Here is a 23,305-nt window from a genome sequence, read left to right on the forward strand (position 1 = left end):
CATAATCTCAAACTAAACTCGTCCTACCGGTCTGCTCTTGGCCCATTTCCCTCCAAAACTTTCCTATTCATGGACTTGAATCAAATGTCTTTTAAATGTTGTAATAGTACCCACATTCACCACTTCCTCAAAGTTCATTCCACACATGAAACAGCCTCTTGGTAAAAAATAAATTTCCCCTCATATCTTTTTAAAGTCTCTCTCCTCTCACCTTCAAAATGTGCTCCCAGTCTTGAAATCCTGAGAATAATCTGTTTTTTAAAAAATGAGTCTGCAAACTTAACTGTGACTGCTACCTAGATTTTACAGGAATGCCAAGAAATATCTCTGACTCTAAATGTTGTACAGTTAGAACCAAACATAATAGCTTCAGCTACTGAAAAACTGTCAAGCCATGATTACCTTTTTTTTAAATAAGGAAATTGTTGCAAGGTAAATGAAACACTGCAATATATTGTACATATTTTCTTTTATTCAGTAGTTGTCAAAAGAACAAACTGATACATTGAAGAGAGTAGCACAATTGGATTTATGAAATATAAATATCAAATTTAGAGTAGACTTGATTAACCTTGAGCTCTTACAACACCTTTCAACAATCTGAAGTTATATTTTCTGATTCCTATGTTTATGTAATTAAACTAAAATTAATTTCTTAAACTGAAGTTATTACCAACTAATCCTAGAAAAGTTTTAAAAATATTTTCTAAATTCCCTCACAGGCTACACTTGAATATTATCTAGCATTTCTAGTTGTGATCTCTGCTTATCAATACACAAATGATCAAATGGGACCTTAAAAGCAAATATTTTTAAAAATTTGAGCAATGGATGTTTTCAAACTGATTTATGGTGAGATTACAAAAATTAACCATGACTAAGAAATAAAAAAAATATGTTTTATTTTCAAATCATAAGAAAATACAATTTAAAACTGGTTGTTCGCTTACCAGAGTCCCAGCAGATCTGGTTTCAAATTTTGAGCAAGTTTAATATCCAAAACACTAAAAATATTATATTAACATTCACATATCCGACTGTTACAGAACTTTCTTATGGGTGCATGAAAGGATAGGAAAGTACAAAATACTTTTACTGATCCATTCATTCATGAAAAAAGACAGAATTGTGTTTTGATGATATTTAAATGTACGTTTTCACAGTTATGAATTACCAGTTTGCTTTGATCGTTACAGAAGCATTTGTGCTTTAACCCATTATCCACAGAAACCTGGTTAGTGGAGATAAAATATCTGCTTTTTATTTCCAGAAAACAATCAATCAATCAGTGCACAGAAAATAAAAACACAGCACAAAGTGTAGAAACCTCCAAGAACTTGGCGTTCTCAAAACAAGTAAAATACAATAATAATTAAGATGCAATGGTCAATAATTTGATGCTGTGTGATATGGATTACGCAAGATGTAGGAAACCATTGCAGTTTTCCCAAGTCTGTTTTAGATTTATTTGATGCAAAGAAAAGGGCTTACTTTTGCAAAACTATTTTTCCTAGTCATTTGAGGTGTAGTTTAGCCTTTTTATTTAAACTACTGTAAATTAGGAGTAACACCTGTGCAATGGATGCTACAGAACTTGATGTATGATAGTTTTAATAGAGAAGTAATTACTGATAGTCTGGTCAGAGAAATGTATAGCAAATTATTTGTTAGAGAGAGACAACTTCCAATTCTGAGAACTGAATGTACCTCTCAGAACAACTGAATCCTAATTTATAAATCCTGATAAAAAGTTGTTTTGATTTTACAGAACAAGTTCCAGGTAGTTTGGCAATCAGAATGTCCTGCATATATAGCCCAGATAACTTTTTCAACACTTTTCATGCTGGGCAGTTACAATTATCATGATTGCATTTAGTATGAAGGCAGGAAAAAACGTTTTCTGTATTTCTTTATATACATACACACAGTGAATTCATAGCAGTAAACACTCAAATTTACAAGTTACATTTTGTGCAATTCCAAAATAATATTTGGATGTTAATCTTATTTTGGCATGGCATGTGTACATTCACAGCTTTCTCCTTACTTTTCTTCAGTTTCTCTAAACTTTACAACAGATTTCTTTGGTTCTGTAGCAATGAAACGTATAAGTCACATCACATAACACCACTGCACTTATACAGCAAGTACTGTAACAGAATAAAAACCTACTGCAACACTACTTACTGCATGCTCTTTCTCTACAGACAGAATGAAAACTAGTTTAAGGTGCCATAATAAGAAATTTCAAAAACTCCTGAATTCAAGTAAGACTTTTAAACAAGTGAAGTAGATAACTAGCAATGAAGAGAAGTAGGTCAATACATTGCAAATGAATGGCCTAAAATTCTAATTATTACCGAATAAAGTTGTATAATACAAGGTAATGAAGGAGAACACAAACTCGACAGTTCTTTCAGACAATCTGCTGCATTTTCTGCTGATGGAAATATTTGTATATCAGTGCAAGCATCCACAAGACCAAAAACTACAGTGACTTACATGATTACATAATACAATCACTTTTATTTTAAAAAACCATGATCAACTAGAAATATGCTACCATTAACCACGTTTTACTATGGTGTGAATCAATATTCCTACTTTGATTGTTTTTTTCAGATTAAACACCAGGTCTTATGAACATATTAGCAACCACTTGCTAAGTAATACTTAAATCACAGTTAGAAACTTCAAGACTGAAAGAACAGGAATGCAGTCAAAAGCAAAAGTAAAGTTATCTAATATTAAAATTAAGAATATCTAATCAATGGTGAACAACATTCCTGCCGTTAGAGAAAGATTTTTCCAAATAGAGATATTAATGCAAGTCACAAAACAACTAATATACAAAGATGGCAACATTTCACTTGCTTTCCTTTGAGAATTAGTCACCTGATTCTTTTTAAAATGTTAAATTTCTTGTTGAATTCACCATTTTGGTGGTTAGAGTCCAACTCTCTAATCTTACATACAAATTCTCAGCTCTCCACACAAAGTGCTTGTTGTGAATCACTATGGCTTTGCACGACCACCTTCAAAAGCATGATGTTCTTCATGAGCTGCAAAAAGATGTGGACAGTATTAATTCCACTTCTTAATGCTAACTTCATTAAGACATACAATAAAGTAAAAATTTAAATATTAGATACCCAAGTAATCACGATCTTATATTTCATGAAGTTCAACCTTCACCTATAAATAACATACGATGTTAAGCCATAAGCTCTGAACAGTCAGGTAATATTCACCCATAATGTTACACGACACGCAAGGCAGCTTTGTGGAAAATACCCTTCTGAAGATTGCAGCTTTGGAATCACAATGCAAGAAAGAACAGTGAAACAGAAATAATAAAGGCCAGATGTGGCATAAAGGAGTGAGCGTGAACTCTGTTTGATGATCCTGAGCAAAAAGAAACTAAGAAGTGCACTGCATTTGTGTGAAGCCTTGAACTTTGAGGTCTCTTATTCTGAATGTTGTTGAGAGACTTAGCTCTGAAACTAATTAAGTGACTAAATATCAACTGGATTACTCTGGCTACAGGTCCTCTTGTGGCTGAACAACAATTCTAATTTTGTTTTAAAAGGTCACTATCTATTGGGTTGACAAGCAAATGCAATATTGACCACAACCTTCCATCAATAAATGCATTCACAGAGCAAGTTAAAACCTGTTTAAATGTATATGGTCCCAGTGTGGGTATTTGCCTATATGTCTGCAATAGTTTATATTTAGCTTTTGAAGTGCTTCCTGATAGACACACTATTTGAAAATTGAGTCATTTTGCATTTGGTCTTGAATGTTGATCTTATGCTTGGTATCTGCTGTGAGGGCTCCCTTAAACTCTGGATGAAGCTCTAAGTCTCATTACTTTGGCTGATACTGATCAATAACCCGATCAGGTGGAAGCTCTGTTTAAAGTAGTTCTGTGAGCAGAACTGGAAGAAAACAAGATAATTTTCAAATTGGCAACAAGCTTTGATTGCTGATGACACAGAGTTAAAGCATTCATTTGAAAATCCTTTTTAAAAAAGTTCCTTAATTGGTAGCTTGATATTTCCATCCAATTTTCTTAATCATACTTGGGTTACGAGTTGACCTGGATCAATACTTCAAACTGTTATGAACATTTTTGGATAGTGTTGGTGAGCAATAAAGGCCAAATTTGGTTAAAGCCCGAGTCTACAGATTGAACTGATCAAGGAGTGCTGTAGGAACAGGGGTGGAGGACATCTGGGTTCACACAATATTTTCTACCCAGCTATGTGAATACTTGTGGATTGTGGATAGATGGGCATGCTTTGGGAATTATATCAGAAATGTTTTATGCTCACTCTATATTCTATACCTCTTGCTGGAGTAGAGAAACTGAGCAAAACCTGAATATTTTATTGGTTGAAAAGTAATCTGGTTTCAATTCGGAGATGCCGATGTTGGACTGGGTGTACAAAGTTAAAAATAACAACACCAGGTTATAGTCCAACAGGTTTATTTGGAAGCACTCTCTTTTGGAGTGCTGCTCCTTCATCAGGTGATTGTGGAGAATAAGATTGTAAGACACAGAATTTATAGCAAAAGTTTACAGTGTGATGTAACTGAAATTATATATTGAAAAGATCCGGATCGTTTGTTAAGTCTCTTCTTTTAGAATGACCATGTTGGTTTCAGTTCTTTCATATGTAAATCGCAAAGCTTTTTTAAAAAAATGTTATATTCTCAAGTGCACTTTAACAATCGGCGTTATGTTGGCTCAGCAAAGTATTGAAGGTGTTAACTGCCTGTGAGGCAGTCTGTGCCACAATGGTCAGACTGATTCTAATGTAAAAAATGGATTTAACAGAATCTTGCTTTCAAAAACTGTATGAATGCAAATCTGCAAATACAAATTCACCACAAATTTGAGTGTGCGCGTGTGGGAGGGGTGAGGTTATGAGTGTCTGTGAGAGGGTGTGTGTGTGTTGAGAGTGAGAGTGTAAAGGGGCTTAAGTCTATGAGGTGGTGTGTATGAGTATATGAGAGGGGGTCTGAGAGAGAGTGTGTGTCTGTGTAGTGCAATGGGGGGTGTGACATGAACCCAAAGTCCCGGTTGAGGCCATCCCCAAGGGTACCGATCTTGGCTATCAGCCTCTGCTCGGCCACTTTGCATTGTTGCCTGTCCCGAAGTCTAACTTGGAGGATGGTCACCAGAAAGTCCGAGGTTGAATGTCCCGGACCACTGAAGTGTTCTCTGACTGGAAGGGAATGCTCCTGTCTGTTGATTTTTCTGTGATGTCCATTCATTTGTTGCTGTAGCCTCTGTTTGGTCTTGCCAATGGCTGACATAGTTGCCAATGGCTGAAATTGTTAAAAGTGCATTTGAGAATGTAACTTTAAAAAAATGATTTTGCGATTTACATATGAAAGAACTGGAGCCAACATGGTCATTCTAAAAGATGAGAGACTTAGCAAACAATCAGAGTCTTTTTCAATATATAATTTCAGTTACATCACACTGTAAACTTTTGCTTTCAATTCGGTGTCTTACAATCTTAAATTCCACAACCACCTGATGAAGGAGCAGCGCTCCAAAAGCTAGTGCTTCCAAATAAACCTGTTGGACTATAACCTGGTGTTGTGTGATTTTTTAATCTAGTTTCAGCATTCTTACAGCCAGAATCACTTTCATTAAATGACTGATTAAGTCCTGAATGAATTTAGAACAAGGATTGTGCTTCCAAAATAGTTTAGCAATGAAAAATGTGCGACTCCATACAATTTTGAAAGGAGGTAATTAGCATTGGCCTTTTATCATGTGTGGAGAGGGGAAACAAACTGACAAAGACCAATTCAGCTGTAATAGGCCTCAGAATTGTTCTTCAAAATGGCACTGCTGAGACCAAAAAAAGCTTGAGAATTTGCATAGAAAATCTGCGAGGTCTGAGACTGCAAGAAGTTACCTTAAACACAATTACTCCTTATTTTCTACTGTAGGCAATAAATATATATCGTCAATGATCAGGGAAAAGGAACATTGTCTAAGACAATGCAACTCAGTAAAGGGACATTAAGACTTTAGGGCTCAAATTTCCAAAGAAGTGTAGATCAATAGCAAAATACTATTTATTTGTCTATAAATAAATTAAGTGGTTTGAGGGGATATCATAATGAGATTTGCTCACAATTTGACCTGGTGAACACCATAGTTACCATTTTTGCAAGAGGTAGGGTGGGAAGAGGTGTAATCCAGGTAGCTGTGGGAGTCGGTGGGTTTGTAAAAAATGTCAGTGTCAAGTCGGTCGTCATTAATGGAGATGGAGAGGTCCAGGAAGGGAGGGAGGTGTCAGACCTCTTCCCACCCAACCTCTTGCAAAAATGCCATCCCGTATTCCCAATTCCTCCGCCTCCGCCGGATCTGCTCCCAGGAGGACCAGTTCCACCACAGAACACACCAGATGGCCTCCTTCTTTAGAGACCGCAATTTCCCTTCCCACGTGGTTAAAGATGCCCTCCAACGCATCTCGTCTACATCCCGTACCTCCGCCCTCAGACCCCACCCCTCCACTGTAACAAGGACAGAACGCCCCTGGTGCTCACCTTCCACCCTACCAACCTTCGCTTAAACCAAATCATCCGCCGACATTTCCGCCACCTCCAAACAGACCCCACCACCAGGGATATATTTCCCTCCCACCCCTTTCCGCCTTCCGCAAAGTCCGTTCCCTCCGCGACTACCTGGTCAGGTCCATGCCCCCAAACAACCCACCCTCCAATCCTGGCACTTTCCCCTGCCACCACAGGAACTGTAAAACCTGCGCCCACACCTCCTCCCTCACCTCTATCCAAGGTCCTAAAGGAGCCTTCCACATCCATCAAAGTTTTACTTGCACATCCACTAATATCATTTATTGTATCCGTTGCTCCCGATGCGGTCTCCTCTACATTGGGGAGACTGGGCGCCTCCTAGCAGAGCGCTTTAGGGAACATCTCTGGGACACCCGCACCAATTAACCACACTGCCCCGTCGCCCAACATTTCAACTCCCCCTCCCACTCTGCCGAGGACATGGAGGTCCTGGGCCACCTTCACCGCCGCTCCCTCACCACCAGACGCCTGGAGGAAGAACGCCTCATCTTCTGCCTCGGAACACTTCAACCCCAGGGCATCAATGTGGACTTCAACAGTTTCCTCATTTCCCCTTCCCTCACCTCACCCTAGTTCTAATCTTCCAGCTTTATGATTTTGAAATATTCATGAATTATTTAAGTTGCTCATAAAGAAATATGGATCATTCAGGCAGAAAAAATGCCTTACATATGAAGTTCATTAAGGTCTTTTTTTTGTAAATAAATCATTAAACATTTGCAAATTATAGGGATTGGATGTATTGTTGCTTACTTTAATATATTTTTATTGCACTGTTGGTATATGGATAACACAAAATTTAGCATTTATTATTAGTTTCTAGTTGTCCTTAAAGCATTAAGCATAATTCACACAGTCACATACAGGCTAGATTGAATACGGGTGACAAAAACTGAGTACAGGAAATACTCAACATGTCACATGGCATTTGTAGAAATCGAAACAGAGTTAACAGGCAGAATTTTACCAGATATCAGCTAACGATCAACTTTGGGGAATTTCATAGAGTTTCTCCATGAACTCCAGTCAGTCCTTTCTCACAATTCTCCATTGCTCTGTGCAACTGTGCTTCCCAGTGAAGGAAGTACTCGGCACGCTGGGATTCACATCAGAGGTGCCATATTTAAAGCCTAGCTGTAGACCAAAATAAACATTGCCAGCCAGGAATATCCCTTCACAGTACACAAAGGGAAACAAAACAAAAGCTTCTAAGGGTCACCTAGATGGCACAGGTGACACTTTATTGAAAATAAAACATCACATTCATGAATACATTGCCTTGTTTAAAAATCACCTGTTTAACTGACTGTTATATGAAATGAAGCTAGAGGCTACCCATCCTTAGCAGCATGACAAAACCCTATTTGAAACAGCGCTGCTCTTTTCCTAACGCCTGGCATAGAATAACCTTTTGTCATTGTTCAAAATGGAACATCACATGTTGGAAAGCATTCAGAGAGTTGTTTATGTTCACTTTGCCTTTTGATCAATAACAGTTCAGAAACAAACAAAAAAAAAATCTGCATTTGCTTCTGGAAGCAAGCAGGGGCCTTTTGAACAGCAATAAATTTGCAGTCAGTCAGTGAGTGATGACTCCATTCAAACCAAATCTACTGGACCTCTGTGTTCATGTCCTGTTCATTTTGTTGCACCCAATGTTGCACTGCACCATGACAGTGATAAATCTCCTGCTCAATATTTTAATCTTTCTCTTCAGAAGATAGCTGCGGCTCTCTTAGCTGTTCAGGATTCATCATATCGTCTCTTTATCTGCTCTAGTTGCACAGGGCACAGTATGCAAGGATTGTATGACTCACTGTCTGGAATGTACTGTCAGGCCCCTTCAGACAGATTGAACCAAGGGAGTCACAGCTTCAAGAGACTCGTTGTCAGTTCCATCATGGCCCATGTGGAAAAATGGGCTGCATGTATCCACATTTGGTCTCAGTAATTGAATCATCAATCATGGTTGTGGAGGATACGTTCCAACAGCCATTCTTGTAAGGCATCCAGCACTTGAGAAATGGGAACAGGAGAGTCAACATGAGTACTGCTATCATGGTTGTTTCCAAAGTGCCTAGAGCAGACCTCTATGATGTGGTATTGATGTAGTAGTATTGGTATTGATGATAACAGATATAATTATTTGATAAATGATGATACATTTACCAAATGGAATCTTTTTCTATTGATGAAATCTGCCATGTTAAGACACTGTCAACACAAGGTATTGTTCAGACCATGATTTTCTTTTCTTACTGTTGGTTTGGAAGTGAGAACAGAAGTTCATTATTAAATTTTGAATGGCAGCTTTTTCAACAAAAAAAAACACAAACTGAGGTTTGCGTATGGGAACTGGCCTGGAAATATAACTGCAAGTTAATTATCCTTGTAAGAACACTGCAGACATTTTGGCACCAGGATGTGTAATGCTCAAGGATGGACAGTTGATTGGGTACCCAACTGATCAATCAAGGCAAGGCTGGTTGAAAAAGAGAAGCTATTGATTGAACCAAAAGACTAAGTGCGGTATGATTACTAAGGGCAATATTGCTTACAAGAGCATTTGATAAATACTTCCATGAAATCAGCTCCCCACCAAACTAAACCAAATGTGTAGTTTCAAATAAGCCTGTTGGACTATAACCAGGTGTCATGTGATTTTTGACTATGTTCTCAATGCACTGTCACTTCCTGTTGAGTTACCTCTTCCCCCCAACCCTCCTCTTTGACAAGTATTGTTCGCATTGTATCCCAACATCTTGCTTCAATCCTCATATTTTACTTGCCCACTTACTTTCCCACAGTAGAGCCTCTGATAATCCTGTCTTGACTTTCAGATTCCTAGGGCCAAGCTAAGTGCCCAACTTGGACTTACTGAAATAACAATATTTGATAAGTGACAGGACTCCTGTCTGATCTATACATAGCTCTCTAACGGACTTGCGCTATCCTTGGAGTAGGTGCACTCTAGCAGACCTGTAGGACTGACTGTGTACTACACCCTGAGAATTGTAATCACAGGGAACTCCTGACCATGTCCAAGCTCCTGGACTGAAACCAAATGATCTTGTTGACTGAACTGTAACATCGGGCTTTGACTGTTGACAGTCCCCCTTGAGCACGAATGATGAATGATTCAGTAATGAACAAAAAGGCAAGGCTGAGATGCTAGAGTAAGCAAACACGAAAAGAACAAGCCTCGAGCCACAACATATATTAGCTTAGTACATCTCTGTGCATGCAAAATGGCCTAGAGGCAGCACTACAAGGTGTCAGTGTGCTCTGAAGTGTGAAGTGGTAAACCATATTATAAATGAGTCAGAAATGTGCCATGATGATGTGGAGAGGCTGATGTGTGTCATATATGCCAATGTCCTTGGACAATGGATGAAGGTAGTCACTGTCCATGAAGTGCACCCTGGAGTTGTTGGGGAACGCTGACCAAGGTGGAGTCCCGGAGGACCAAGTGACAAACTGCAGCCACCAGGTACTCAAATCGTTATGTTCGGAATTGCTGCTGAATAGCTTCTCTCCACTGCCTAAGAAATTAGCGAACTGCACATAAGAGAGGCCAGATTAGGTAACAATGACATGGAAATAGACCAATACTAGCCAAAGTCTTGCTTTGCTGCTAAAACTTTGTGTAAAACAGGGTCTTTTTTTTGAACATCAAGAATCTAATTTTTCTGATGTCATCAATTGAATCAACACTGCCCATACTGTTCAGAGGTGGAAGCTTCAGCCCATCATTTCAGATCTCTGAAAGGTCATTTGCACAGATGCTGCCTGATCTGCTGAGTATTTATTCTCATCTTCTATTTTTATTTCAGTATCTGTAGTATTATGCTTTTCTGTACACATAGAGGTGGCAGGTTTCTTCCCTGAAGGAAGTTAGTGAACAAACCATTTTCTTTCACAGTCTACAATGTATTTTTGACAGGATCTGAAGTAATGACTTTTGGGATGCTAATAGTGTCTCTTAATACTTATTTTCATTAAAAGTCAGTACAGTGCAGCCCAAAATGTTTTCTGAGTAATACCTATTTAAGCAATTTAAAATAATTAACTGTGTGAAGAAAAATTTAAAAATGTTCAGATGATTGAAAATAATTGTACCTGTATAACTTGAAACTCAAATCATCACTTACTTTACTAAGCAAGCTGTAAAAAGCCATCATGTATCAGCTTACAAGTAGAGATTCATAAATAGGAACTTAGACATTTATACTTACGTTTGTAAAAAACTGCCTTAAAAGTTACTTTTGGGAGAAGTTCATAAATCTTCTGTATAATAGTTACTTCATTTGTTCTAGCAGCATTTACATTCCAAACTTGAACAATATCTTCACGATCCCGGACACTGACACTGACACCGACTACCTCATCATCTGGTCAGAAAAAATTGACTACAATAAGTTAAAGCTTGCATTCATATATATCTGAAAGCTTTTTAATTAAAGTACATAGAAGACATAAGAATATGTAGCATGGAGAATGCATGTTACTTGAACATAGAACATCGTTGCCATCATTGGAATGTGGTCCATGAGATTTCAAACTAATGTTAGTAAGTGACATGCAGGCAAAGTTGATAATCCTCTCAGCCAGCCAAAAGCAAAAACAAAAGCATCTTGATCATCTTGATGACAACGGCTCTATAATGAAGATCTTTTTTAAAATTAGCCTGTTTGTCACATCACCCATAACTGATCTTAGATGAGCTATTTCAAGATTTCCACACAGTGTACAAAACTAATGCTAAAATTTAAATTGGTCTTGCAAATAAATGATTTAAAATAATTGACTGGTATGAACACTATACTGTTTCATCATTGGCCATGAATGGAAATAGCTGAGTAATCAAGTGTGGGGCGAAAGTGGGAGGATTCAAAGGAGAAATTATTAAGGGTAAGTGGGAGGATTCAAAGGAGAAATTGTTAAGGGTCAGACTAATCAGTCAAGGTAAATGTAGGGAGTGAGGGAAAGGAACAGACTTGACAAGAGAGAGTGTGGGATGAAATCAAATGGGGGATAAATAGTAGTCAACAACCAACACACATAATAGAGCAGCAAAGGAGCAGAAAGACAGCAGTGGGATACCCAAGTATGGAACAGCAGATGGTGCTGCTGGCAACGGAGTTGACAGCATGTCATGCAACATTATAAAAGCTACGCAATGACTATACTGTTTGCTTTTGTACTTTTGCTGGATTTTATATGGGGAGCACTTAGAGACTAAATTTTTTTCATTCTGTGCAAATGGTCCTCTTTTGAAAATGCTGTCTACAAAGGGGAGTTAAATCAGACATCGGCACAAATTTAATGTATTTGTTATGAGATCAACAGCTATTATACAAAAGGATGGAGAAAATTTACCTTTGCTTTCACAGTTGATAAACTATGTTAATCACAAATCAGAAATGATTGCAGACTGAACCAGAACAAAGCAATTATCAATAATGCAATGTGGCTGCCATGCACAAGCTGACATGGCCCAGCAAGTCACCTGCAGTGACAGGACAGAATGGAGGAAGCAGCTGCAAACGCGCTGAAGGCACCACCATCTTTCATGAGTGGTGAGGTCATCATCAGCTTATATGTCGCGAACAAGGGGTTGGGAGGCTAGACAGAGGCCGGAAGCCACAAACAGGAGCAGGGACAGAGACTGGGAATGGCAGTCTGGTGGTGCAAGGCTGGGGCCAGGAGACTTCGAGAGTGTGGGCCGGAGGCTTGCATCAGGAACAGGAGGGGCCATGAAGCCGATGTGTTTTTATGCATGTTCCTGATGGAAATAATGGAGGAAGACTGGAAGGTTCTAGGTGAGTGGGAAAGAGAGGGAGGCTGCTCAGAATAAACTTTTTTTATTTCATCGTGCAGGGTACTTTGTTATATATCTCACACGGCAATCTGAAGACAGGCAACTGCTTCTATTTCTTGAGAATATGCTAAGTATGTACATTAGCTCTCTGAGCTGGAAGTCTTGTTTTCAGACGTTTTGTCATCATACTAGGTCATATCATCAGTATTTTCAAGCCAACTAGAAGTAGTGTTCATAGGAACCTCGTCACAAATGAAAGATATCTACAGTTAGATATATTTACAAACCCAAAGAAATGTATGAGATAGAGGTTGAAGGTCTACCAATTAGAGTTTGAACCTTTTTCACCAATGTTGGTTGGACAAAAATATACATTAGGACTTCCTCTAATTTTTACTGCAAATTTTCTAAAGAAGGATCCTCCAAAGATCATAAAATCTTGGAGACATCAGTGAAGAGAATGCACACAGAACACATGCTCCCTTCTTACAGCACTAGTTGACCTATCTGATATGATCCTGAAGAAGGGATCATGCCCGAAACGTCGATTCTCCTGCTCCTTGGATGCTGCCTGACCTGCTGTGCTTTTCCAGCAACACATTTTTAAGCTATCTGCTATGTTTCCCAATATAATGACAAACGCAAGGATATTTAAACAGATTTTCAATGTGTTAGTAAATGACTGTGCCAGTGAATGGATGGGTAAATAGATGAATGTGCAGTTGTGTCAGTGGGTCAGACAGGTAGAGGTACTGGTTTGGATGGGGAAGCTAAGTTGGTAACAGGGTGGGGTGGGGAAGACAGATTGGGTGGTAACAGACTGATGGAGGAAAGCAGAAGTAGGAACTGTAGCTGTTTAACTTTTTTTTTGGGGGGGGAGGGGAAGTTGGGGAGAATAACTGGGCAAAATAGGTAGAACCATACATTTTTTTACATTTCCTGCCAATATCCAAGCAAAGTGATCCATGAACATTTATGGAAACCATTCCAGTTACTATTTTCAGTTTTTTTATTGAAAAATATTCCTTTCTCAAGGCATACAAAACATTAGCTGAAGTAGAAGGAAGAAGGTTGGTCCCTGAAATGCAAAATTTCAAATGCCTGTTGCTATTCCTAAAGAAACAGTGATTAAAAACACCAAATTAAAAAAAAACACATTAAGATTAGTCTTACCTGCTGTACAACAATCTACAAACTGTTCACCTATTGTGGCCAGTAGTAGTTCTTTCCAAACAGCGGACTATCATCAGAAACAAATAAAGAGTTATTAGTTGTGCCCTAATATGAAGGAACTTGCATAAACATGCTTAGCTATGTGAGACAATGTTAAGCTGATATTTATTTTTAAGTAGGATGCGAAAATCGCAAAGATTTACAATGCCATTTGAATTTCTTTGGACTGCACAAATTTTAAATAAATGCATTTAGTCAGATTGAATACAAGACATTCAAAATAAAGATCATATTAATAAGGTTAGTATTCGTAAAATAAAACCATCTGCATAAATTCTACATTTCTATGTGTTCTATGAAACTAAATAATTGGGAAAGTAAATTGTAATACAAATGTAAGAAAATTACAAATAGATAAGAACAGGTTAGATGAACAGGCCAAAATTTGGGAGATGTAATTGAACGTGGATAAGTGAAGGCATTCATTTTTGTTGGAAGATTAGAAAGGCAATTTTTTATCTAAATGGAGAAAAACTTCAGGGTGCTTCAATGCAGAGGGATTTGGGTGGCCCTCATATATGAATCACAGAAAACTGGTGTGCAGGTACAGAAGGTAATAAGGAAGGCAAATGGAATTTTGGCATCGTACAAGAACGCATCTGGAATAGTGTGTACAATCTTGGTTCCCTTACTTGAGGAATGCAATTGCATTGGAGGAAGTTCAGAGGAGATGTACTAGTTTCATTCCAAGATGAGGGTTTGTCTTATAAAGAAAGACTAAGCAGTTTAGGCCTATGCTTTAGAGTTTAGAAGGATGAGATCTAATGGAGGTATATACAAATGCAAAAGGGGATTAACAAAGTAGACAGAGAATATTTCCTATTGTGGGACAAGAGGTAATTGTTTTAAATCTGCTACCCTTTATCCTAACGCTGAGATAAGGAGAAATTACATCTCTCAAAGGTTCGTAAATCTGTGGAATTCACTACTCCAAAGTATGGAAAATCTGAACTGAAGTCCATTCAGAAAACGTTTAGGTTTGCCCAGGCCTGACTAAAATTTGAGGAAAAGAGTTGTGGAGGAATTCTTCTGTGTTTGAGAAAAAGTGGCTAGACAAATTAATTGGGCAAAAGACGACTGGACACTGCTCATGCAGACTAAGCAGGAAAAGCACAGGAGGTTTATGCTTCACCGTCAGTGGAAGAGTTTCTTAAGATTACGATGTTGTTTTAAACAAAACTATATGGAGTTAGGGCCTGATATATATAAGCAATATTTCTGAGACTTAAGGAAACGGCCAGAAGTTCTGAAGGGTCAGTGGACCCGAATCATTAACTCTGATTTCTCTTCAGATGCTGGCAGACCTGCCGAGTTTTTTCTAGCAATTTGTATTTTTGTCTCTGATTTACAGCATCTGCAGTTCTTTCGGTTGTTACTCAACGGTTCGAATCCCGTATTGAAAGGGTTAGTTGTGCCTCATTGCTTTTCAGCATTGAGCTAATGAAAGAGTACTGGCATGTGCCATTATCAAGGTATAAAGAAATATATGCTTTGTTACACTAAATGGGTTATACCAATTGCAAGTAATGTCATTTGGATTAAAGAACACCTCAGCGACATTTATAATGTATTATATAGTAATACATGGGAACAGCATGTGAGATCAGTAGAAGTTCTGTTTAAGCAATTACAGTTGCTGTCTTAAGTAATAAATTTAGCCAAAAGTAAATTGCTGAACAAGTGTAACTTAGCTCAGACATACCATGTGACAATGACAACAGCTACCAATGAAAGTGCAAGTAAACACTCTAATAGAATTCCCTGTTCCTAAAACTAAATGAAAAATCATGAGATTTTTAGGAATGTATGGATTTTACTGGAAATTTGTTCGTAATTTCAGCATGGTAGCTGAACCTTTAATGTACTTGTTACAGATACAGGCAAAAGTGTTGCGATCAGCAGAATATCAGATCGGGAAGGTAAAGGTATCACTATTGCATATTAATCTAAAAGACCCAAATAATGTTCTGGGGAACCAGGTTCAAGTTCTGCCATAGTAGATGGTAGAATTTGACATCACTTTAAAAAAAAACCTGGAATTAAAAATCTAATGATGACCACAAAAACATTGCCAATTGTTGGAATAACCTATTTGGTTCACTAAATGTCCCTACCCTGGTCTGACCTACATGTGACACCAGATCAATAGCAAGGGGTGATCTTTAACTGCCCTCTGGGTAATTAGGGATGGGCAAAAAATGCTGGTCTAGCAAGCAAAACCTATAATCCTAACAATGATTTTTAAAAAATCAGCCTTTGAAAAGCTTTGGAAGTAAATACAATCTTATTCCAGGATTAGGAGTTGGAAGTAATTGGGTAATTCTCAAATAAATCAAATAAATTATCACAAATACTACACAACATACAGAAAGATCCTTTGGGATTATTATTTTAAGTCTATGTTTGACAATAGTAACAAGAAAATGCTAATTTACACATCATAATCCATTGGCCTTCTTTGCAAAGTTCAAAACTTAAAAACCAAGTCGATTCTGATGGAATCTCGTTTCAAATATTTGATGTAAATGTTATTCACATTGCTGGAAAAGATAACACATTTGGAGATGCATTGCCTCAAGCACAATATCTTGGAATAAATTAAAGGCTTAAGAAAGTACAAGGATGCCTAAGGTGGAAGGAAGAATCAACAGATGTAAATCTTGTAGGCTGCTGTTTGTGTATCACATATTTTGTGATGATGCACTCCTGGTTCAATGAGATTAGCGGGTGGTTCAGAAAGCAAGAAACTACAGGCCAATTTTTGTCATTAGGAAAATGCAACCATCTGTTATTAAGGAAGAAAGCTTATTGTAACCAAACGAATCAATGCAGCTTTGTGAAAAGGAAGTCGAAGGCTCTGTTTCTATGCTGTACATCTCTATGACTCTATAAGTCATGTTTGACAAATTTGGTCTCGAGTATTTTGAGCTCATTAACAAGCAGAGATGACAAAGGGGAACTGGTAGATATAGCAGATATGCATTTCCAGAAAATATTTGCTTATGTACCACACAAAAGGTTGTCACACAATCAAAATGGTTATGGTGTAGACGGAGGCCATTCAGCCTCCTTCAGTACATGCACTGACTGTTCAAATGAGCATCATTACCTAGTGCCAATGTTTTCCTTTCTCCATCCATACCATTACACATTATTTCTATTCAAATAATTACCTACTGCACTCTTGAATGCTCAATTGAACCTGCTTCCACCACATTTCTTGACTCTGCATTCAATACTTTAACTACACACAATGAGAGAAAGATTTTCCTTCGATCATCCTTGCTTCTTTTGCAAACACTAAGATTGTACCCTTTGAAAGACAAGATAATATAATTCCTTTTGGAGATTCATACGGTTCTCCTCATAGTTTACAAGTCTTGCAAATACAATTTGAAGAATTCTTACAAAATAGGGGCTCACAGATTTAGTGATAACTTATGAGCATGGATTGATTAACACACAGGGGAAAAAAAAAAGAGTTGGGAATTAATGGATCTTTCTCAGGTTGGAAAGATAAAGATATATCAGAGGGTTTGGTCCTCAGGTAACAATTATTAAGTACCCATATTAATGGTTTGGAGTTGGGGGCAGTGTGTAATGTATCCAAATTTGATGATAAAAGTAAAGAGGGATGTTGTGATGAGGCCATAAGGAATGTAGTTAAGTTGAATGAGTGACTATATCTTGACAGATGGAATTTAGTGTATGAAAATACAAGGTAACACACTGGTAGGAAGAATCAAAAGGCAGACTATTAATAAAGTGGAGAGACATTCCATAAGGGTTGTGTTACCAAGAACGGCTAAACCGATTAAACCTCATTCATTAAATTTAAAAGAACGAGGCATGATCCTAATAGGATATACGATTCTGAAGGGGTTTGCAGGGTGGATTTTGACAAGATGTTTCCATGAATGGGGAAATCTTGGACAAGGGGACACAGTTATGGAATAAGGGAACACTCTTTTAAAAGTGAGGGGCAAAGGGATTTCTCTCCCAATGGGTAGTAAATGTCTGGTATTTTCTACCACGAGAGATGTAGAGGCTAGATCATTGGAAGTATTTAAAAAGAATGTAGGTATATTTTCAAAATGGAGAAGTTGAGGGCTATGATGAGTTGATATGAAATAAAACGTTGTGGCCCAGGACAAATCAGCCATGAGCCTTGTTGAATGGCTGATCAGGCTTTAGTGGCTGAATAGCCTATTCCTGCTCTTATTTCTAATGTCCTGATGTTCTCTGCAGTTGATGAAATACTTTTGAAACATAGATACATTTTTAAATAGGAACTGTGCAGCCAATGGTTGTACAGCAAGGTGTCACAGCCAGGAATGTGAGGATAATCAGATACTATGATTCAAGATTCTGGTTGCAGGATAATTATTAGCTGGGCCACTGGTAAAAATTTCCTGCTTTTCTTCAAATCTTCTCCAGTGTCTCTTTTACCTCTGCCCAAGAGGGGAAACAAGCTTTATTTAAATGCCTATCTTTATGACGTACAGTTTCTACACAAATTTGTAATGATATAATTACATCCTTTAGCTGGTTGTACCATTGTAGGGCCTAGTTTACATTCCATTGGCTTAGCTAGTACTATAGAAAGATCTGAATGCAATTTACTTTAAATTCTCCTAATCTATATCCCAAAAGGGTGACCCCTAACTTTAAAACAGGACACCCCCTGGACTCATCCTGGCCATTCATGATCTTGTGTCAAGTCACACTTTACAACTTCTAAACTCCAGTGAAAACAAGCCCAGTTTGTCCTCGGAAGTAGCTCAAATGTATTAGACCAAAAGTGTATCTTTCAAATATATTTGTATAACATCCTTCAATCACTTATCCTCTAATTTATTTTAAAAATTATGAGAATTAGATTTAGTGCTCATGTCATGCATACAATACCATGTATGATCAACTTGATGTCCATAAACTTAATTTCTGTAATAATCACCTTTGATCAAACTGCTGACATTCACGAGGGTATAATATGATACAAAAATTCAATTCATCTAGTCAGGAAAATAGTTGAAGTTACTGACTATATCAAAGTTTCTGAAGTCTGCCTCACAATTCCATCACAATCTTACACATTTAAAAGAAAACAGTACAAAACCATGTATTTTTAAGCACGGCCAATAATATTCTTAATTTATTGTTTTTAAAAATACTTACAGTGTGCTCTTTTGAGATTTTCATTTTCCACAATCCTCCTTTGGCATTACTCTCATCTTCCCTATAGAAAGCAGTAAATGCAAATTCAAAATAGTGATAAGTTGTAGGCACACCTTTTAGATATCTGCACTTCTATAGATGTGTCATACCACACCCAGTTACTTACCACAATGGTCGTCTCTCTCCTCTCATTAGGTGGTAACTACAACGGAGGGGCAAGCTGGTCACTGCAGGAATATTGTTGTAGACACTCCAAAAACTCTAGTGGGAGAAGGGGAAATACAACTAAGTTAAAATGTAATGTTTGCACAGGAAAAGCAACGGTAAATAACTTCTAATCCTAAACTGCTTGTTAGCACATATTCAAAATGAATGCACTTTATCCTTATAACATTTTAAAACACATTATTCAAGCATAAAAAGTTTTAATAATACCATACTAAAAACATTTTAATTCATCATTTAGATAATGATGACACTCCATATTCCTGAGGTAAAACACAGACATTCAGGTCCAAGAGAATCTATATTTTGAACTCTTTCCAAACATGCAGCACTTAATCTTTGCATTTTCAGTGGACTGCTTCTTAGATAGGTAAAAACAATAACTGCAGATGCTGGAAACCAGATTCTGGATTAGTGGTGCTGGAAGAGCACAGCAGTTCAGGCAGCATCATGCTTCTTAGATAGTCAAACAGAACTGATATCTTCAAAGTCTGCAAGATCCCTTTTTACTTGTATACATATTCAAGTTATATATGACTTACTGCACTTATGAGCAAGAACATGGCGTTCTGGGCATAGACTAAGGGAAGATTGCATGCATGAACATTAACTGAAGAATACTTTTAAGATTTAGAAATGCTTGAATGTGAGAAGATAAGAGAAAACTATTTAAAAACACCTAAGAGTGTTAAAACTGTTGTGGTACAAGACTAATTGCATCATGCGTCATGATACCAGAAATACAGTACTCTGAAAACAGAGCAGATGCCTCAGAATGTTGAATTCTTGACTTCAGGACTTCTAATTGCAAAAGGTGGAAAAAAGAGGACAAAGAATTTCTTCCAATTTCCTCCAATTCTTTTCTTTCCCCCTTTTGGTTTATCTGGTGTCAATGATGTCTAATATCAATGTCTAGGGGCAGCGAACACTTGTAGTCTTAGGGTTTTACTAATCACCTGTTACTGGAACTTCAACAAGTGAAAAATTATTTATACAAAGACAAATCTAATTCATTAGGTTAGGAGCTCTTCCTAGCCATACAATTACACTAACAGATTCTCTTAGCTCCTCATAGTATTGAGAACAAGCTTTTAACTTGGATGATCGTATACCCATCCAAAATGGTGAAGGGCTCAAACACCTTTGGAATTAGTGAATATAGACATGAGTTTTGGTTTTGAATTACAAGCTGACATCCAGCAATTTGACTGGCATCAATCACCTCAAGATCTTGCGTGTGTAAAGGGAAAAAAAAGTTGTCAATGCTACAGCTTTTAATGCTACACCTTTCAAAAAGGCTACTCATGTTAGTTACATGTTCAGCCAAATGAAGCATGGTAATTTTGCTGAATTAGTGCAAAAATGACCCCATCTACAGAACTTTTGTCAGCAGTGTCACAAGGAGAAGAAAGACTGGGAAAATATCTAACTCAATGACTTAAGGATGGCAATAATTAGTACTTATTATTGCATCACCTTCACATCTGTCATCCAGAAATTGCACTATATATGAAGCAAAGATAACTTCTTGGAAGAAACATACTTTTACTAATACTCTTTACACTATTTCTAGATCAAGCGCAGTTAAATTACACAATGAAAATTAATATCTGGAAAGATGAAATCTGGAAACCAGGAGGCGCATGCTATGGAATAGCTGAAACCACAATAAAACAAAGTGACCTTTATAAAGTGTAAAACACCAGTACAGAAAAACTCTATACACTGGAGATATATAAAGTTCCCAGGGTAGAAAACCACATAATTAGCAATGAATACATGCCTAAAAACCCTGTGAGCAATTGTCTTGCTCAATCAAGACAAAGAAAAATAAAGAGTGTGTTGGGCATGTTTCTCATGTCTGTTGATCACACCCAGCTGTAAAGCACCACCACCACCTTTCTTTACTCCTTCACTGTCCCAAATCAGAATGCCTGTCCAACATCTAGCACTGGATCAACAGTAATTTCGTCTGACTAAATATCGGGCAGACTGAAACCATAGTTTAGTGGTATTGAAAAACAATGTTCCCTGGTCAGTGATTCAATCCATCTTCCCAAGAAAACTGAACCAAACTATTCGTGAACTTTGTGACACAGGTGAGCTTCCAACAGCATATCCACACCATGAATAGAAATGGTTATTTTCACCAATGTTATATTGCCTCTCTGCATTCCTACATGTTGAGATACTCATCCAAAATGCTTTGGCCTGTGACACAACTTAGACCAAATCCATCTTGCCCATCAACCCTTTGCTCACTGACTTGCTAAGCAAGTCCCTGTTTAGCATTGTCTAAAAGATTTCCATCATTGCTTTCCATCTCTTGCCCCACCCTGATCCAATAATCTCCATCCCTACACATGCTGAGATAGCTGCGTTCCTCTAATGTTGGTCTCTTGACTATCCCAGATTTCAAATCACTCCTTCCTCGATGGTCATACCTTTAGCTTCCAAAACCCAAACCTCAAAACTGTGCTGCTTCAACATTCTTACCTCTCTTTCCTCTTCCAACAAGGTCAGCAAAATCAATCTCCTTGACAAAATTTTTGGTAATCTGTTGTCACATCACCAAATTTCTCCCAAATTTTGGCACCATTACTGCAGAGTGCCTTAGAATGTTTACTATGATTAAAAGGAGTTATATAAAATTATACATCACTGTTGTTAATGTATTCATCACACATGGAATGACTGTAGAACTGTTTTTAAACTTTAAAATCATGTTTAAACAGTATGGTTTGAGCAAAGGCAAGTATTTTAATGAATAGGTACAACTTTTCTTCTAAAAAAGTGATACAAAGGAAAATCACAAGTACTGGGCAATATTGATTTTAATGCATCAAGAATTTTTTTTAAGATAAAATATTGTATATCCTACAGGTAAGCAGCTAAACTTTACAGCAATATTAATAGTTCTTTTAATACATAGCCACATAATTGCCACTTTAATTTAAATATCTAAAGGTCTGGATAATTGGGAAAATAATCTTAAACTTATTTTACTAAATATTTAATTTAGATCATAAGTATAGCTTTATTAGTTACCTAAATCACAAATGGATCATAACTCAGAAGTAATTTGGTTTTATGCAAGTAAAAAAATTTAATCAAATTAGTAAGTCTAGAAAAAGTGTTTGATGTTATGGCTTTAACTGCATACACATAGATAACTTTAAAGATCTAAATAAAGGTAATACTAAGTGTATGATTAGATTATACTTCAGTAATATAACACATTTAGTCAAACTCAGTGTCCCTAAAAACATTTAAGTTAGCTCCAGCAACAACCTGTTAAGTTTCTTTTACTTCAAAGCTATTCACATCTTTAGGATGGGCGTGTCCAATGTGTGGAAACAGTCAAGCCAGCAAAAAAACTTGTAAGGATATAAAAGATTAATCATTCTATATTCTACTTAAAATTTTTAAGATTAGTACTGTCAGAAAACTTTGGAGGCTAGTCATGAAAATAAATGATTGTGAACATATACGGATTCTTGTAAAAAGAAAATTTGATGCACTGAAAGGAAAACAAGGTTTTGGTATAACAAAACAGATTTAGACTTACACATTTAAAAACTGATAAATGTGACACCATGGATGCACTTTAGCTATAAGAACACCTTGTGGAAATTCCAATTTATTCCATGCAACGTCTCTTAAAAAGGGACGATATATTATCAGATGTCAGAGCTTGCAACATTTTCAGAAGCATTAAGCACAGATGAATTCATTGAAGCTTTTTTTTTAAAAAAATTAAGACAGAAAATATGAAATACAGATTAGATTGATTTATTTCAACTACTGTTCAAAATGATAAATGGTTGGGATGAAGATATTTCATGAAAACTTAGAGGTAGATGGAGAGTTCAGTTACAGAAACTAATTAGACGCTAATGATTTGGGACAATATACGATACAGCTTATTCACACTGTAGCAGTTTTATTTGCATCAATTTCAGCCAATTTCAGACTTTTCATTGTCTGGCTCTTCTGTGTACCAAAATCTCAGTATATCACGCTTATCTCCCTTGTTTGTGGATTTCCTGAGTACCTGCGCATTAATAATTGGCCAATTCAAAAAATAACATTTCAGGCATTCATGCTACACTTTATTTTAGCATTTAAAATCATTGTTTGAAGAGACTCAGATTAAAAAGTTTCATGTCCCCAGCTTCTATACAACAGAATTTGATCACACTGATTAAAATATCACGAAGCTAC

The 23,305-nt window shown here is 37.1% G+C and overlaps 1 protein-coding gene across 2 annotated transcripts in view; it reads right to left on the reverse strand.

Moving 5' to 3' along the window:
* Window positions 1-480: 480 nt before the first annotated feature.
* eif4e3 (eukaryotic translation initiation factor 4E family member 3) overlaps window positions 481-23,305 on the reverse strand; it is an 84,173-nt gene continuing 61,348 nt past the window's right edge. The window contains exons 2-6 of one of the 2 annotated variants that reach the window (XM_072582580.1): window positions 19,023-19,117; window positions 18,857-18,917; window positions 13,619-13,685; window positions 10,860-11,015; window positions 481-3,062 (exon numbers count right to left, since the gene is read on the reverse strand). In XM_072582580.1, the coding sequence (XP_072438681.1) occupies window positions 3,016-3,062; window positions 10,860-11,015; window positions 13,619-13,685; window positions 18,857-18,917; window positions 19,023-19,048 (357 nt within the window). In that variant the 5' untranslated portion in view covers window positions 19,049-19,117 and the 3' untranslated portion in view covers window positions 481-3,015. The remainder of the gene's footprint in view (window positions 3,063-10,859; window positions 11,016-13,618; window positions 13,686-18,856; window positions 18,918-19,022; window positions 19,118-23,305) is intronic. The other variant, XM_072582577.1, reaches the window with a different exon arrangement.

This window comes from Chiloscyllium punctatum, chromosome 12 (genome assembly GCF_047496795.1).
Source record: "Chiloscyllium punctatum isolate Juve2018m chromosome 12, sChiPun1.3, whole genome shotgun sequence".
NCBI classification, from domain to species: Eukaryota; Metazoa; Chordata; class Chondrichthyes; order Orectolobiformes; family Hemiscylliidae; genus Chiloscyllium; species Chiloscyllium punctatum.